The sequence below is a fragment of the Molothrus aeneus genome, chromosome Z (assembly GCF_037042795.1).
Source record: "Molothrus aeneus isolate 106 chromosome Z, BPBGC_Maene_1.0, whole genome shotgun sequence".
NCBI lineage: Eukaryota > Metazoa > Chordata > Aves > Passeriformes > Icteridae > Molothrus > Molothrus aeneus.
This window is the reverse complement of record NC_089680.1, coordinates 31,545,698-31,564,333: the sequence shown is the minus strand read 5'-3', so window position 1 is coordinate 31,564,333 and position 18,636 is coordinate 31,545,698. Positions and strand designations below refer to the sequence as shown.

The 18,636-nt window shown below is 39.4% G+C and overlaps 1 protein-coding gene across 1 annotated transcript in view; it reads right to left on the bottom strand.

Annotated features, from left to right (window-relative positions):
• Nucleotides 1–17,608, bottom strand: part of IQGAP2 (IQ motif containing GTPase activating protein 2) — a 60,675-nt gene extending 43,067 nt beyond the window's left edge. Inside the window, exons 1-8 of the mRNA XM_066568775.1 lie at nucleotides 17,456–17,608; nucleotides 16,248–16,325; nucleotides 14,426–14,502; nucleotides 9,812–9,879; nucleotides 9,372–9,485; nucleotides 4,939–5,117; nucleotides 4,265–4,352; nucleotides 337–500 (exon numbers count right to left, since the gene is read on the bottom strand). Of these exons, the coding sequence (XP_066424872.1) occupies nucleotides 337–500; nucleotides 4,265–4,352; nucleotides 4,939–5,117; nucleotides 9,372–9,485; nucleotides 9,812–9,879; nucleotides 14,426–14,502; nucleotides 16,248–16,325; nucleotides 17,456–17,608 (921 nt within the window). The remainder of the gene's footprint in view (nucleotides 1–336; nucleotides 501–4,264; nucleotides 4,353–4,938; nucleotides 5,118–9,371; nucleotides 9,486–9,811; nucleotides 9,880–14,425; nucleotides 14,503–16,247; nucleotides 16,326–17,455) is intronic.
• Nucleotides 17,609–18,636: the final 1,028 nt, after the last annotated feature.

Genomic DNA, 18,636 nt, shown 5'->3' with positions numbered 1-18,636 from the left:
TTGCCCCACAATCTCATCTCTTCTGATCCTACTCATAACAGGGGGATTACTTTTCTACATAATATATAAACCAGAGTTAGTCCTCATTAAGAGCATGCAACAATAAAAAAAAGTCAGTTGATTTGTTGCAACACAAGAGCTCAGCCAGACTGAAGTGTGGCAAGAAATAAACTATGCAATTAAATATTGCCTTTTCAACCAAAATGATTCATGCAATACATAACACCATGGCAAGAGAATTATGTCTGATTTTACACAACAACATGCTATGTTTGTGCTCTTTCATGGTCTGGCTACACAACATCAATGAGCAGGTTGTAAGCTTTTCACTCTTACCACAGCATTCTGTTGTTGGAGGTTGAACAGCTCAGTCTGATAGATAGCAGCAGCAAATGAGTGAACAACAGGCAGCTGTGCCTCAGGTTTCATCAGTGCAACCAGTGTTTTACTAGGATCACAGTTACGAATTGCTGTATTGATATTGTCAACCGCTATAAGTTCTAAAGAACAGCAGGGAAAAAAAGCTTATTAATTTTCATATGCTGTTTGCTCTTCATGCCATGTAGATGACAACTAGGTTATTTCAAAGAATATCATTTTCTGTCATAAGAGAAAAAAACATTTTTGTGAAATGATATGACTGCTGAATGTTGCAAAAACCATCTCTGTTCAAAGGTATCGAGCAAAAAATGGACTGGAGGACTTTAAAATTTCTGGACTTTTAGAAATGAGAGACTACTTATTGCACCTCTAACACAAAACAAGGAGCTGACTCCACCCTAGCACAGAGAAAGGTCAAACTCCTCCTGGGTGTGCTTGCAGCAGGTATTGCTGTGTATGTCAGCTCCAGCAACTCAGTTTTGCTTCACCCCAAATGCTCCCTTCCTTCTGCACCACATTTCCTCTCTCACCTCTTCCTTTGGCAGGTTCGAATTGAGCTAGCTAAAGCAGGCCAGTACCTGAAGCACCAACAGCATTATTAGTATCCATTTCAGGAGGCCTGGTGGAAATCAGCCAAATGTATTAGAGGGGTGGGATATTCTGCCAGAAAATTAGTAGCTGAACAGATGAAAAACCACATGCTATGGTTTCTAGAGCTTCCTCTACATGCCAACACCCGTTTGCTTTTCTGCCAGTGTGGAAGATCAGTCCTTACAGGCACTGCCACCTAGAAATGAATCCCTTTGCTACAGCTCAGATTTTAAATTAAACAGGCAAATAAAGGAATGTGAGGGTACGAGTGTAAACCTTTTCAGTACCTCAACAATTGGCCTGTTTTGCTGTTTGCTGGACTGACTTTGTCAGGGGTTTGAAGCCCAGCAGAAAAATGCTGAAAAACACACCCCACTTGGGCAGCTGCAGAAGCATTACCTCATCCCTCAGCTTAGTCACTGCCACCATAATTGCACACCTGGAGGAGCCATCTTTGAAGATAGCCAGGCCAGGACACACCCAGGAACACACTGTAAAAGGCACCACTCTGGTCTGGCAGAAAGGGAAGCAACCTTGAAGGTTAGAGCACATGTGGCTAGTTGAAGAATAGCAATTATGCAAATGCCTTTTCCATCAATAAGCCCCACTCCTCTACCTTATCACATGGCTTTTCTGTGTACTGTTACCCAGGGAACATTTTTAGTTACCACTGATTGCTCAAATCTGAGACAAGACTTCTTGTACAGAAGATACCATCCACAGTTCATGTATACAGCAACACTCAAGAGCTTATTATACAAAACAAAGTCTTTAAAAACCTTCTGGCCAGGCCCACCTGAAAAAGCCCCTCACCTCTTGTGTAATTTTCTCTGAAGCATATTCATATGGGGCCATGTTGTCCCTGAAGACTGTCTCTATTGGCTATTCCTAAAGTTAGAAACCAGGAAAGGCTCTCATAGCTACAGCATGCATTCATGCTTTTTTAAAGAAAAAAGTAAAGAGGAAAGAAGTCGAGGTCCACAAATGGACTAGACTAGTTCTGCAGCCAATAACCAAGCTACTGACTTCTAGTTTTGAAACCCAGCATGCGAATTGCAAAACATATTTTACATTGCTCACAGTCCTATAACAAAAACCACTTTTTTTTCTTCTCAAGCCAAACAGAAGAACTAAGTTACCCTCCAGATTGCTGTTAATGCTTTTCACACATCACATCTTCCCTTTATCAAGAGGTGACTCTTTCAGAGAAAGTACTCTTCACCATGGCTAATTAATCTGAAACAGGCTAACATTTAAGGTATAAAGTCAAATTATCTTCTGACTGAAGCTGACCTCACAATATAGCCTTTAAGGCGCATCACAAAAGCAATCAGCCTGGATTTCAAAGCATTGAATACAGTACCAGAGACAAAACAGCCATGCCCAAATGCAGTATGAAATGACAGCAGATCAACCAAAGGTTAACTTCCTAGCAAAGAAGTTTCCAGTCAAAAGCAGCAACACATGCACTGCAAATTTAGATCCCCTTTAACTATATATTTTTTATTTGTGTTGTGTGGCATTCTTAACAGACTAAGAATAGGTTAGATTTAGGTAATATGTGTCTAAAAGTGAGAAATTTTTTTCCCTGCAATGTGAAAAATATTCCTCCGTCTTAATTCTACAAGTATGGTCATTGCTCCCAAATGAGAATTAATACTGCACTGATAAATATTTGTTCAAGCCATCAAGTTTTCAGTTTTTTGCTGCTGTGATTGCCAGTAGCTCAAATCTCATTTATCTCAATAAGAGTACATATATACTTAATAAGAGTACATCCAATGGAGCACAGATTGGTGACTTGGCAATTGTGACACTGAGAAGAAAGATTATGAGTGTAAAATGCAACACATATGGTTTCAGTTTGAGAAACCTTGTTTATGTGCAAGAATTGGTGGACTCAATTATCTTAACATAATTAAATGGTGATGGTAAAGAGTATTAAAACAGTTACTCACTAAGCTTGTGAGCCTCAGCTTCCGCATTGGCAACACTAACTTCTTTCTGTATTTCACTTTTGTCGAGCATATTTGGAATGCCTGCTATCTAACAGATCAGAAAAAACAAGGTTTGATTATGCTTTTGTTTTATGAGAGATAAGGGATAAAGTCTGGTGATGGTACACTGGAATTTGATTGTACTATCACCTGTGCATCAAATAAAAGGCTAAGTAAACACAGCATTAATCTTCTCCTGTGATTTTCATCTTACTTAAATTAATAGATTTTCTCCTTAAAACCCAACTGGCACTTTATTTTAATGTTAATGATTCAAAATTACTTTTATTTGTACTCAAGTTATAACTCACTTTGGAAACAAAATATTAGGGGCTGCATGTTATGCCTTAAATTTTCTTCTTGTATCTTAGTTAGTAAATACTCAGAAGGATACCATGCTCTTTAGAGCAAATGCAGCTCTTTGGTGTTGATTAATACATCAATTATTCTCAAATCTTTATAAAACTTTTCATAAATGATGCAGAAAAGGCAGAGTAAAGACAATTTCTCTCTGGATTAAAACCAGCTAAAAAAGTGCAAACTGACATGTAGTACCTGTTCATTTCGATTACCTGCATTTTCTGTTCTTTAGAATCACACAATTGCAATAGATACCATGAGGAATTTTGCGGCAGAACTTCAAGTAGGCTCAGACCAGGGCGGTTCAAGCCTGCCATCAGTGCCCCTTCATCTTGCCGGTCAATAGCCTCATTCACTTGGACTAAAGCTATGTGAACTGAAAGGAAAACAATGCCTATAAACAGCAAATACAGCTTTCCTGGGGAAAAGAAGTCCATTGCTGTCAGCATCTCACTTTTTGTAAAAGCCAGCTAGCATGGCAATCTTTATCTAGCAGAGAATTACCTCTTTCATGTCCAATCCTACAAAGGGAGTCTCTGGCTCTGTGTGAGCCTGGGTGGAAGCAGTTCAACCACAGCTAAGCCAAAGTCTGTGAATTAATTTTGGGTCTATATAGAAGAGGGGGTCAAAATTTACAGTATACTGCACACAAAAAGAACAAAGAAACAGAGCAGGCAAGAAATTATTTGATTCTGAACTGAGGAATCCTTACAGCAAAAACCACAAACAGAAATTAGCCCCTCCCCCCACAAAGATTAGTAGAGAAGGAATGGCATGACAGAAACAGTTGTAGACAGATATTAGGCACTTGTGCATATTTTACAAGTTTCCAAAGAAATATTTTGTTTGTTCAGGTGGACTCTAGTTGTGTTCCGCTGGAATCTGGGAGATGACATATTTTGTGCACACTTCCATGAGGATCCAGAATAGCTTACTGTTTATTTTATTGATATTGCCTTGAATCTCAGCTTGTGTCAGCAATTCCTCGTAGACATCTCTCTCTTCATCAGAAATTGTGCCATTCTAAGAAAACAAAATTGTTGCTAGTTCACACAAAACAGTTTGCAGAGAGAAAAGCTATTAGCCAAAGTCATTAAAACTGCGTCAGCTAAAGCATTTGCTGAATGTATTTGTAAAGCAATTTGTTGACTAAGTGAACTGAGGAAATTGGCACTTTATCATAGAGACCATTAGCTCTCATGTAAAAGAACACTGCAAATAATTTCACATTAAATATCTGTGGCAGAGGTTATACTTTATACTCAAAGAAGGGTATTATTGTGTTTACAACTTTTTAAGCAGTAGATTTGTTTTTCCTAAAGCAATTAATGGAAGAAAACTAGGTTTTTTTACTATTTAGTCTTCTGGTATATTTAGCCTTTGAGCAAAGTTAAGCTGCATCATACTCATAGTAATCATATTCTTATAAAATTGGCTTTTAGCTTATTTCATTATCATTATTTCTCTTAGTTATGTTAAAAGTGGAGGGTTCTTCCCAACTGTAATAATTTTTAAAATTAAGTTAATTTTTAGAGCAATAATAATGCCATAGTGTGACAAGAAATATGAAGAAACACATGTACTAGGAGTACAAATAAAACACCACTACCTTGAGTCTTGCATTTGATTCTTTCTTCCTTTTAGCATCAAAGAGCTCATTCTGATAGTCCTGTGCCAGTTCCTCATCCACGTTAAGCAACATTGCATTTGGATTCCTCAGGGTCACGATGGTTTGCTCTGCTATTCCCTTCTCCACAGCTTCGTTGATTGCTATTACAGCTGCATGCACTAAAATTGAAAGCACAGTCCTAAACTTCAGGAAGCAAAAAAAGTCAAAGCTGTCACTGTTTCTTCTGATTTATTTGAAAGGAGTGTTGGATTTATGTTCAGTAATTTACAGATTTGAACATTCCACACCATTTTCCCTCTAGACTGCAGAACTTTGTGTTTACTCAAAGGTGGCACATTGCTGTCTGTTCCATGTTCACCCTTCCCCCAAACAGGGGGGTGCTCGTTTCAGCTGGGGTAGAGTTAATTTTTTTCTCAGTGGCTGCTATAGGGCTGTGTTTTGGATTTGTGCTGAACAGAGAGTTGATAATACAGAGATGTTTTTGTTACTGCTGAGCAGGGCTTGCTCAGAGCCAAGGCCTTTTCTGCTTTTGGTACAGCCACACTGGGGAGGGACTGGGGGTGCTTGGCAGGCTGGGAGGAGACAGAGCCAGGACAGGTGACCCAAACTGACCAAAGGGATATTCCAGACCATGTGGCACCAAGCTCAGTGTATAAAGTGGGGAGGAGAAGGAAGAGGGGGACATTTGTAGTAATGGAGTGTGTCTTCCCAAGTCACTATCACATGTGATGGGGCCTGGCTCTCCCAGAGATGGCTGAACACTTGCCTGCTCATGGGAAGCAGTGAATTAATTCTTTGGTTTGTTTTGCTTGTGTGTGTGGCCTTTGCATTTCCTATCAACCTGTCTTTTTCTTAGCCCATGAGTTCTCCAGCTTTTACCCTTCTGATCTTGCTGGTTGGGGAATGAGTGAGGGACTGTGTGGGGCTTGGCTGCTGGCTGAGGGTAAACCATGATATGGTTAATATTTTACTGACAGAAAAAAAAACCCCATGATTTATATTTTATCATTCAAGTCCTATTTTATTTAGAAGGTAATTACATATAGGATTGAAAGTATTTTTGGTAATTTTTATCTTAAAGCTGTGTGTCTCCATATAAGACTACTGTCTAAACTGAGTATATCTGAGATATGCTGCACAAGAATAAGGAAATTGAAGTTCCATTAAACTAATCCTCTGGAAACACATTTAAGACCCTTCCCCCACAGGCAGGATGCAGCCCTGCACCTCACATTTGAGCCTCCCTGAGATGGATCTTTGCACATCAAGATCTCCATGAACCCCTAGACACATGAGACACCCTGATGTAATGGTCCCTCCTCCTGTCACCTGCAAAGCCACAAGACAGCAGAGTTCAAGCAGAGGCAAAAAACATTCAGCAGGCTTTGCAGGTCCTCAAAACACAGGAAAAAGGGAAAAGAGTGCCATAGAATGGACTCACCGCAGACACTGATCAGCTTAAGTGTTAAGCCTTTCCTTTGAGAAATAAACTTCATCTACTAAACAAATAATTGACTCCAAGAATTTAAGAGTCACAAAATCTCATGCTTTTTCATACAGTAAATTTGCATGAGTGTATAAATTCAAAACCACTTATAGATGAATTAGATGTAGAGTAATAGCTAATATACCCCTCCCAGTTACTCCCTGAACATATTTGGCCCTAAGATCAGTCTGGATGAAGGACTTGCACTAGAGCTGCACTTTATATCTGGGCCTTCATGCCACAAAGAGACCCCAGTACCTGTCTGGTGGCACATTAATCTGAAATATTTTACAGACTGTGTATCTAGGTCATATCCCAAAGGAGGAACATTGCAGCTCCCCATTTATCAGCACAGCAGCTTGCCTAGGATTTACTTTCATGCCACCAAGATGTGTGAAGGGAAAACACAATGACCATCTTTCCTTACTTTGTCAATACTTACTTTCTACTTGGCCCTGCATTGTGCTGCTAAAGTGGAGAAAAGCATGCAGTAAAAAGAGGTTATTTGGATTAAGTTTAACTGTAGGTCTAAATATCTGAGTCTAAAAGACTTTAATTTCTCTCACTTTATGAAAGAAAGTAGAGATGCTTCAGATTTGAGGTTTTATGGAAAAAAGGACTGTACAAATTTAGGGAAGTCAGACAAAAGATCATATCACTGAACACTCAATAGGGGCAAATGAAGGATGAAGTGAAGCCATACACCCTCAGAGATGGCAGCTACTGGAACTTGCATAGCTGTTGGTGGATAATCCATTGCTTAGCACTGAGCTCATGCCAGAAGGTTGTTCTAAAATTGTTTCACTCTAGCTCAGCAGAATACAGCTGGGCAGTAGAAGCAGCTAGCAAGGTGGAGGAGATACTAGCAGAGAAGCACACCGGTTTCATTTGTTACTGAACTTTGTGAAAAGACAAAGTTCACATTGAGCAGGAGGAAAGGTTTTTCATTGAAAGGGTGGTAATCACTGGAACAGGCTCCCCAGGGAAATGGTCACAGCATCAAACCTGACAGAGTCCAAGGAGCATCTAGACAATGCTCTTAGCTGTATGGTTTAGTTTTATGTAATCCTATGCAGATCAGAAACTTGGACTCAATTGTCCACATGGGTCCCTCCCTGCTTGAGGCATTCTGTGGTTCTGTGTACATCCATACCCACTCCAAGGGACTAAGAAAACTGTCCTTAGACACATATATGATCCAAACATCCTCATATGACAAAACACATAGGAAGGGTGTTATCTCTTTCACAGTTGTGTAAGAGGCTACAATAACCTAAATGGAGCTAGCAAAAAGCAGTCAAAAGATATGTTCAAGATTAGGAGAGAATCAAACAGATGTTGGTAGATGTGAACCACCTACCAGGAGAAAAAATGAGAAGCCTGACTGGACTTGAAAGAGCAGGCTGGAAGCTTGTAATAAGAGAGAGGTTTCCTTCCCGAAAAAGCTCTCTGTGAAAGCACCTCAACTTATTCTTCCCATGCTGATTTATACTATTTCTGGCAGCAGAGCAGGAGTCATCAGCAGTTGTTCCACTTTTCTATCTCCTTTTGCATACTCCACTTAGGAAGAGGACGGTAGACCCCTTCCTTTGGTAGGATCTCCATTATCCAACCTCACTAGTGTGTGAGGGTTCCCATAGCAGATGTTTCCTGTCGTGGGGCAGAGCATGTTATCTACAGCACAATCCTTGTTCAGAGGGACAGAACCAGCATCAGGAAACCCTGCTTTGTTAAGATTGAAAACACTTCACAAGTTCAAGGAAGCCCTACACACTATAATAAGACTTTCAGTGAAGGATGTTTCATCTTCAGTGGAGGGAGCTCCCTGAAAAAATACTTGGTAGTCACTAAATATCTAAAAATCTGCTAAAAAACTCCTGCCACTTTAAAAAACAGCATTTTAAGATCTAGCTTTGGTGAAGCGTGCACACATTAAGCAGGTTTCAAAATACGCAACACAGACAATTTGAATCAACATCAAGTGTGTTTTAAGTTAGGCTCTGAAAATTTCAGCACACTAAGTAATATCATGAATCAGCTTGCCACTTTGCAGGGTTGAATAAAGTAGCAAAGACAACCCTTCTGTTCCTCAGTTTACTCTTCTGAAAAGACAACCAAGATCTTAAAATAACTCAAGTGTTGATTTAAGGGAATGCACTTGATTTCATATAATTTAAACTCAAGCAATTTTTTTTGGTAATGTATCACTTCATTTCACACACACAAAAAAAGTGATATAGAGAAAAACACCAAGACTTACACATGAATAGGCATGAGCAGCAGAAAAAATTCTGGTTTTGAATGGAAGCTGCTCAAGATAGACTCAAAAGAACCCTAATTGTCCAGCAGGGCCTACCCTCCAGCAGGGTTCTACCATGCAATGGGTCAGACCCCTGTGGTCAGACAGATTGAGAGCTACCCAGGGAGGCAAGTTCCAAACATACAACACCATATGTGAGAGAGTTCTCTGTCTGGAACAATGACTTGTCCTCACAGCAACATGTTTGGGTGTTGTAGGAAAACTGCAAAAGGCAAAAAATAAAAAGAGGCAGCACAGAGAAGGCACCATGTTCCCATGGCTGTCTTCATAGTACTCATATGGTGCAGAGGCACTCACAGAGGTCAATTCATTATTCTAGAGGAGCACTACCTACCAGAAAACACAAAACATAAAAACAGAAACATCAAAATATTGTGAGAAATCTTTGCTTTTGGTAGCACTTCCTATAGGTCAATGGAGATACCAAAAAACCTCAGACTGCAAATGTTGAAGAGGTGTTGTAACAATAAAGCAATGTGGTAGTGAAAATTTGTTTGCTTTCCTTTCTAGCTCTTAAGAGGTGGCAAACTAAGTGAATGAGAGCACAGAACATATGTTGTTAGCATTCTGTCAAAGCATTTGGTAGAGAACAGGAGTCACACTTACAGGCAGCTTCGTCCACTGATAATTCACTGGCCAGAATCCCACCAATTTTACTGAAAGATGGCATCTGTATACCATATTTCTCTAGCTCCTTTCGCATGTTGCTGATTTCTTCCTCTATTCAGACAAAAAAAAAAAAAATTGTCAGAACAGAAACATGACAATTTCACTATGAATAATCATACCTACAAAAATGTTTCTGAAAGTGCTTCTGACCAGGGCTTCTGAGAAGTTTTCCTCCCCGTTTTGAAGGACTCTAAGATATGACAAGTATTCAATGAAAATTCCCTCCCTCCTGTGCAGCCTTCCACCTGTTTAATTTGTAACAGTGTTTGTAACAATGTTGTCAGACGAGAGAGGCCATAATAGAAAATATGTACAATGTTAGCAGATTTTCAGTGTAAAAAACCATTTAATATATGCTTAGATAAGCATTTTTTTACCTGTGAAGTCTACTTTTCCCAGAAGGTCCTGGATCTGTGGAGCTAGTCCTAGTTTGAAGAGATATAAACTGCAAAGAAGAAAATTAGGGTTTAAAGTTCTGCATGTGGTGGAGAAGTTTACTTTCTGTACAAAAGAAAAGCACTTTTATAGAAGCTTGTCCTTTAACCCTTGACTTGCATGTGGCAATACAGTATAAATTGTCACTTCAATTTTCTTTATGCTGTATTTTTAAATCTTACAAAAAGAGAAATCTTTTATTTCCAAGAAGCACCTCTGAGAGAGAGGCACTGTCTGTGTATCTCAGGTCACAGGGGATGTACAAACAAGAAGAAAGCCTCAGTGAAAGACAGGTAAAGAAATAGAAAAGCTAGTACTGGGGGAAAATCAAGATCTGAAAGCATTTTAGCACAGCTTATATCTTTGGATCTATGTTATGGTTTAACTTGCATTAATTACACCCCTGTAATTACTAACAGAAGACATAAATCACTGACACCCTTCTTACTAAGGGTAGAGGAACAATGACCTGTAAGCCCACCCCACACCATCTCAAAATGTTTGTGTCATTAGCTATTTTACTCTTGGAAAATTAAGAAAGTTGATTTTATGTACTATCCAAGAATACTTTCATTTCAATATAGTGTGAAAAATACCTTCACTCATTCCTAGAGCTCTGGGGTGATATTGGAAATAAAACAGCTGAATACATACATATTTTGTGAGTAGCTTTGAAACACAAGGCATGTACTTATCTACATAAGACTGATGTTTCTATAATTTATCAGTGAAATTCAATAAACAAGTAAGTTAAGCAAGAAAGAATGAAAAAAGATAAGTTGTAAAAATCTATGTTACTTAAATAACACATTCTTCCAAAAGGATTGTTTTTCACCTCTTTTGAAACTTACTTCAACCCCAACATCATTCATTGCAAATGTCTTTTGTATTTTAGGGGTTCTGTTTCTAGAGAAGCATATATCCCTTCTGTGTTTTGTTGTAGAGGAGATTTTTTGTACTAGCAAATTATGGGATGACATTTCAAAGCAGGTAGTTTGTAGCTGTTGTACGTATTTAGGAGCACATGGAGTCCTCATGTATCTTCCATGCTGCCACAGCTACTCCTCTGTCCTGCCCCCATGTGGATGAACACAACAAAGGATTTCAGGTAGGTCAATCTGCCTTTGCAGCTTCTCAAAACTATTGCTGATACCATTCTTATATTTCAAATTGTCTAAAATGTAAATTAGCTGTTTCAGGGGGAAAAAAAAGCACATAGACTTTAGAAGACTATAGTTAGGAACCAGGTTCCTCTGTTACCCAGGTCTGCCTTCCAGTCTTTCTGAGTAAAGAAAGATTTTGCTCCAAGTTTGAGACAGGGACACAATCCTGTCTGAAATGCTGGGTGTCATACAAACAGTTATGGAAATCAGCGGCTGATGGTGCTGACTCTTTTTTGGGTCACCACAATAAAAAGATACAAGAAAAAAGAGTGCTATGAACATTAAAGACTATTCCTTTTGCTGTTCAGCACTTCCAGAAGGATGTTGAACCATGTATGGTATTTCCTATACTCCTTTGTTTGGATAAACTTATTAACCACCAGATGGTGCTGAAAATGTTCTTCAAGTCTTGCAGAGAACACAAAGACACTTCCCCTATAATTTCACTTGAAACAGCTTGCTTAATGCTTTTGTTGTGTAACTTGAACCTCAGAAAACACACAAAGTCAAAAGCAGGGATCCCCGTGGTTAAGAAAACTGAATTCATCAGGAGCAAGGGGAAAACAAAGGAGAAAGAGGAGTTCCTAGGTGAAACTCCTTTCAATAGAAAGCATCACCCACAGAGAACTGCATCTCATATCAGGCAGATGTTCCCAGGACTTGTTTTAGGATTAGCTCATGTATAACATGCTGTGAAAAATAGATATGAAAATAGCATGTTTTTTCTTTTACAGCATGCTTGTTATTCTGCTGCTTCCTAGGAAAACAATGCTTTGAAGCAGTCCAGCTTCCAGAGGGATAGTTTCTGTAGATATAGCACTGATCTTCTCACAAAGATAATTTGAAAACTAAATTTTTTGGTGAAAAAATATCCCCAAGCACTGTTATTTATGAAGAAGAATCACTTAGCATCTTAATTTAAATGAAGCTGTTCTTAACCTCATTTAGTGCACGAATAAACATAAGTCTGCTTTCAGCAAAAAAATGGTGCAAGAAATGGAATCTATGCCTTTGTATTTTTCAGGTCAGAAGCAGACGTTCTAGTTCTACCACTGATTTCTTCCTGGCCTTTAGCCCAGTCAATACTTCAAGTATTGATGTTTCAGTGAGAGAAAAGCAAGAGGTAATTACATTCATCAGGAATATAATAAGAAATTGTTTGCTAAGTAGCTCCTTCCTGGCCAGAGCAGTGTTGTGTTTGACAGCTCAAGACATCCCACATGCTTTAAGTGCAATGGTCTTAATTTCAGTCTTGAATCAGTACATATCCTAAAACTATATTTAAACCATCATGCTTAGAGTACCCATCTAAACCATCATGCTTAGAGTACCCATCTATCTTCAGGCCTTCTAGTAGCAAAAGATCAGCAAAACAATAAACTGCCAATGACTTTTCCTGCAAAATATTATTTTTTCAGATGTCAAATATAGGTTTTGGATACAACTCTGCGTTCCTCTGTGCCAGTCCACCTGGGAGCACTGATGGCCAAGCAAAGCACGCTGTGCTTAATTCTATTCTTTCCCAAACAGCTTCCAATGTAGCTTGTGTGACATTGCATGACTGAGATTGAAGTTTGATTTAAAAGATTAAAGTGAAGGACTTCTGGCATGCATTTTACCATTTAAGGTATGGAAATAAAGCTCAATCATTGCTTCTTCTATTCTTACATCCTGCACAGGATACAGGCACAGGGGCCTACAATCTCATGGGAAAGCATAATAAATAAAAGCATTCCAGGCCTATTCCCCTTCAGTATGGCATGACACATTTGATACAAAGTCCATTTCTAAAATAATAGCACTAAAAAAAACCCAAAAACATAGTAAGTACACAGGTACAGAGCTGGAGCTTTGTGTTGATATGCATCAAGAAAAAGTAATTTAAAGAGGACAAACTTCGAAGTGAAAGCTGAGACAACACAGACTAATTCTGGTACTGCATAAATCTTGGGGCATGCTAAGATGGAGAAAGGAAAATTTTTACCATAGGTCAATCCACTGTAAACCTCAGTCAGGATAAGAGGCATTGCCATTGCAATGATAAAGCAGATATTAAGAAGATATTTGATGGAGCTGTTGTTTACGTAGCATTCAAATCCAGAGTTAATAATGTCCTATATACATGAGAGAGCAAATATTAAAATTAAATGTGTTCTTGCACCTCCTGCAAAACATCCGAGCTGGCCCATAACACAGCTGGGGGGTGGGGGGTACACAGCCCCTGAGTCAGCCTGACCTGGTTTGGTTGTAGCCCCACATATTCTCTTTAGGAAATTCAAGTTTACACAAGACACCTGCTGTCAGGATAGACTGCACTACCAAGTTACAGGCAAGAACCACCCTCAAATAGTCCTGGTGTCAATTCCCAGTTAATAGTACACCAAGTACAATAATTTCAAGGGGGAACTCTTGTCAAAGATGGCAAAAATATACTGGGCTGTGAAGTATGAACACCTGGCATGTTAAGCAAATACAGTGAACATTAGTGACATAAGTCCTGTTTACTGGGAGTGAGTGCACATCCCATAATGCAAGAGTGGGCACATGATTTCAAGGATTAACCCTAAAGAAGATTCAATAAAGCATGTATTAAATAGTTTCTGTCTTACGGCCCTGGAGCAGATAATGTGCCTTTGAACAACATTAGAAACAGAGAAGAAAGTTTGGAGTGCAAGTTAATTCTGTTCCTGTGAAAGATTAGTGCCAAAAATATTTAAAGGGAAAGGTCTCTATGTGGAGGAAATTAACTAGAAAAACCACAGGAGGGTGGAGCTGTCTGCCAACAACACTGCCCCTCACACCAGGGACAGCACAGGGCAGATGTTTTTGCTAAACATAAAGAAAATCCTTAAGGCAGAACACAAAAAAACCTTAATCACTACTTCCAATGGTGTAGTCAAGGCCTCTCTGACTTTACATTAAAAGTCAAGTTGCTCAGAATTTTTAAGTCTTTGAGAATGTATCATTTTTACATTAATTACCACAGAATACAGTAATTAGTTGCTTCAGTTTTGGGACAGAAATACGTCAGTTCATCATTATTTTCACTCTGATCAGCATGTCTGCTCCATGGTTTTACTAATGTTTTGCTAAGTTTCTCTTAATTTGTTTGATTTTGGTTGAAGTATGTATTTTGAAATTGTATGTTAATTTTGCAAGGGGGGTGTACTATTGAGAGAGGGATGTGTGTGCTAAATTCAGTAGTCCTTAATTTCTATTTTGAAAGTCATTTGTCCAATAGACCTGACAAAGTTCAATTTTTATCTCCAACTTATAACTAATGAACTTGAAAATTCTGACAGATTTTGATACACTGGTTATGCTGAAACCATTTCAAGACTTACACTCCAAACTTTGGCTGTTACTATGACTTTTATAGGTGTCAGCAGTTACCTTAGAGCGTGAATGCAGTATATCATCCTAGGGATGTTTTTCCGATCATAGACATCTGTAGTCTCTGGATAAAAGATCTAAAAGGCAAAGAGCACACACTTAAAAGAGAAGACTTATGACTGAGCAGAAACATTTACTCTGCAGAACCATACCTTAAATTTACAGAATTTCAGCTGTTACTTTTATACAGCCATGAGTCACATCTCTTCTGATGTTATTTTAACTCAATCAGTAGTTTTCATAAAGAGCAGCTAAATAAAGCATAAAAGCTACTTAATAAGAGGGGAAAAAAGGAAGATGAGGAGGCAGCATTTCAATAAGATTTTTAGAAAATGTTCTTTGGCATAAGCCCAGCCAGTAGTGCTTGCCCTCTACAGACACGCAAAATCTGGAATGCAGTTACAATTTGCAAAGCCTCATTACAAACCAAACCTATCAAGTATGGTTTAAAAATGCATAATTCTAATTGCCAGCACCCTTAACTTTGTGAATACATCATTTGCAAAGGAAGATATTTAGAGAGAGGAATATGAAGCAATTTAGCCAAGAAGTCACATCATAAGTTCCAGTTCTGGTTCTACCACTAATTTGTTCCTGGCCTTGGTCCCAGTCACTAAACACTATTTCTCCACAGAAATATAATAAAAAGACTTAGTTAGCCGTGAGAGTTGGCAGCATGTTTCCAGCCCCAGCTGGTCACTCGGGGCTGCACTGTCCCATGGTTAATAGGACCAGACTGAGTAAGTTAGGAGCACAGTGCCCTCTTCATCATTTACTCAAAACAGCTTTGTGAGGGAGAATTGGGAAAGCTTTTGGCCTTGACCATCCCTTGCGACAGAAACACAATCTTTCAGAGGAGAGATGGCAGGGTGGAAATCAGCCAGCTGAACAGAGGACTGAAGGACTCAACTGGAAAAAAAACGCCTAACCTGGAAAGGGCAGGAAACCTTCCCACCTCTCCGGCATTTCTGATGGCAGTCATGAGTCCCGTTTTTGTTATGGGCACCTGCAGAGAGTTTGCCTACAGCAGCTGACCCTTGGTCCATTCTGCCCTTCAAGGAGCTGCCTGAGCATCCCCACTGTGCCTGACCACAGTGCCTCAGGCAGCACTCAGGCTGTGGGCACCCAGACACCCTGGGGTGGGGAACTGCTCACCTTGGCCTGTGTGTTGCTGCTGGAAGGTATAAACAAGCAGCATAGGTGTTTGCACACAGCCCTTTCTTAAAGGATTTTCATCCAAAATAGACTCACTGGTGCCCAGAAACAGCAGCAGAGGGGGGAGATGACAAGTGAAGACCTCAAGGAGGAAGGCAAATATAAGAGGTGACCCAAGAAAGCAGCTGGTGGAAGAAGAGCAGCAGCACAGTCACGCAGAGGCACTGAAGGGTGCAAGAACAGTCTGGAAACAGGGTAGAAGCAGAGAAACTGGCACGTACAGTAAGAGGAGGAGGCAGCAAGAGGCACGATGTGAAGAGGTAACCTAAAGGAAGCAAATATTTAAGTTTTCTGTTTTAAACCATGTTCCTTCTAGGCCCCCCCCAGAGACTGCATTAGCAGTATGATATCAAGTGTTTGAGCTAGCTCAAGCACTGCTAGTGTCCCTGCCTCAGCCCACACACACTGCCAGCAGCAACACAGCACTGACACTCCCACTGCTTTCCACATTACCTTCTCCTCAGATTTGTTTTTTGAATTACCCCTTCCCTGTAGACTTACTATAAGGAACTGTTTATGCTCAAGCAAATGAAAAGGGATCTCAGTGAGCCAATGATTTGAGCCAATGGTTTTATTTAAATTTCTTTGCTGAAATTTAAAGGCTTACCTTAGGCAGACCAATGGACTCCATTGCTCTTAACCACTGCACAGTGTTGTCAGTGTGTCGAAAATGAAGGCCAGATCTCTATTGGAAACGTAGAAGATTATGAAAGTCACATTAAGAAAATTCTCTACTTATTGATCCTCCTGTGCTTTCCCAGTTTTATATCCTGAAGTTGAGTTCACAGAATTTTCCCTTATTTGAACCCAGAGACCAAAGTGTAACAGCTTCAATTTTGCTAATGAAGCATCCTAACACATAAACAGCTCCATGCTGAGTTCAGCTCATTCTTTCATGTTACATAAGCCAGATTTGTACCCATTAGGGTGGACTGTGATGGAAGTAGAGATTTGTACAGTCCTTCAGTATTCTTTGGGAGAAGAGGTTGGATGTCAAAGACAAGGAACCAAAACACAGGAGTTGCAACACTGCTCAGCACTACCATGAAGAACAGAAGGAAATCTTGCAAGTCTTCAGTTCTACCTGAATACCTGACCCTCCCTAAAGCCTATAAAGCAGCATAAGAATACAGTGGGAATGTATTTTTTATTTTATTTTCAATGTTAATTTTTAGGGTAAAGGGAAAAAGGAATCTCTTGAGTTTTTGAGATTTTCAAGAGAAATATTTAAATGTAACTGGAATTCTTAACCATGAACTTTTTCTGCCCCCTCTACATGTTGAGATAATGCATTCTATAGTGGGACTACTGTGCATGAGTGTACATATCTTTGTATTATCAAGGTTTTTGGAACTAGCAAAAGCCTGCACAGGGAACAAGCTAGGCTTAGTTACCGGTGGCTTGGTTTTGGCTTCTTGTTGTTAAAAGTTGATAAAATAAACACAGAGATCAAATGAAGTGAATTTCAACATAGAAAATGAAGAACGTTTGAAATAGTTGTTAAATTGCTTTTGACTTCTATTCCTAATGAGAAATAACTTTATCAGTTGAAAAGCTCATGATTTCCATGGAGCCAGAAGTGTAATTTGTGCATCTTTAAAAACTTGAAACAACACCAAAACATTTTTTCTAAGGGTAGAATATTTCTAACTTATCATGCAGGCTTCCTGCAGCTGTGCATCTTCTATCTAGTCCCTACAGCCTTTAAAGAAAGATACAGAAATCTAACCAGCCATGCTTGGGAATCTTTAGGAGCTGGAAGACAAACATTGCTGGGTTTTGTCATCCTTGTGAGAGAACTGAGAAAGTTATTACCTTGTAGCGTGCCTGCTCCACATCATAGATCTTTTTGTCTGACACCACATTAGGTGCAAAGAATTTTGCAAGCTTGGCAAGGTAAACACCATTTCTTAAGCCTTCTTCCAGTTCTGTAGTTGGGGGCAGCTCTTCGTCCAAGCAGACCTCCATCCATCTACAGAGACATTTGAGAAACATTGTTATTTGGGTTTTAATATGAGTTACAGCTTTTGCCTACAGCTATCATACTTTAAATGTCACCATCACAATGTTATTATAACAGAAAAGGACAAGGGCTAAGGAGAAAATTCTCACATTCATTCACATGGCATATCAAAATGATTAGAGGGTCATATCTGTGATTGTAAGCCATCAATAAGCAAACAGCATGCTTTGAAGTATTCACACCCCAGGGAGTCTAACTCAAATATTTTGAACAGTACTAGGCTTTTGAATTAACAGTAATTAAAGCTGAAAACCAGAAGAAAACATGGAGTGTATTATTGATGTTTGCATTCAAAAAAACCTCAGTGATTTCTATGCCAGTGCTGAGCCTCATGAGCATCAAGGACAGAGTTCTGGGCAAGGCAGGCTCCTCAGCCAATGTGCTGTGCAACACAATCTCAGGCAATGCCCAGCTCAGTACAGAGCACTCCTGCAGATTATCTTCCTCCTCCTGCATGGGAGCTCTCCACTGTCACCCATGGTACTGGTGCTGGAGGGATGAGTGAGGGTCTTGTGGAAAAGCCCAAGGTAATTTACACACTTGAGGTCTGCCTGGCAGTAAGCAGGTTGAAACATGGCTTTTTGTTAGTGACAGTGACTAAACTCTCTGAGGTTGGAGGATTAACTAAACTGAGTTTAACTAAACTCGTTATGCATTTGAGACTTAAGATGTGATAGACATGGTGCTAGACAGAAAACAGTATTAATTGAATACATAGCCAGTTCAGAAGGCAAATAACAGACATGAAACCATATTATCCAGTATGTTTATATTGAGTAGCCAAGAAAAATTACTTCCAAAGCATTTCCAAGAAAGATTAGTCTCTTAATCACTGAACCAGAAGTTCTTTACATTGGTGGTCTAAGTGCTTTGGCCCTGTGATATTATTATTTCCAGCAGCTAAATCACATTACAAGAGCTTTAAATCTGCTTAGTTCTTCACAGTGTTGTTTTTTATTTGCTTAGTCAATCT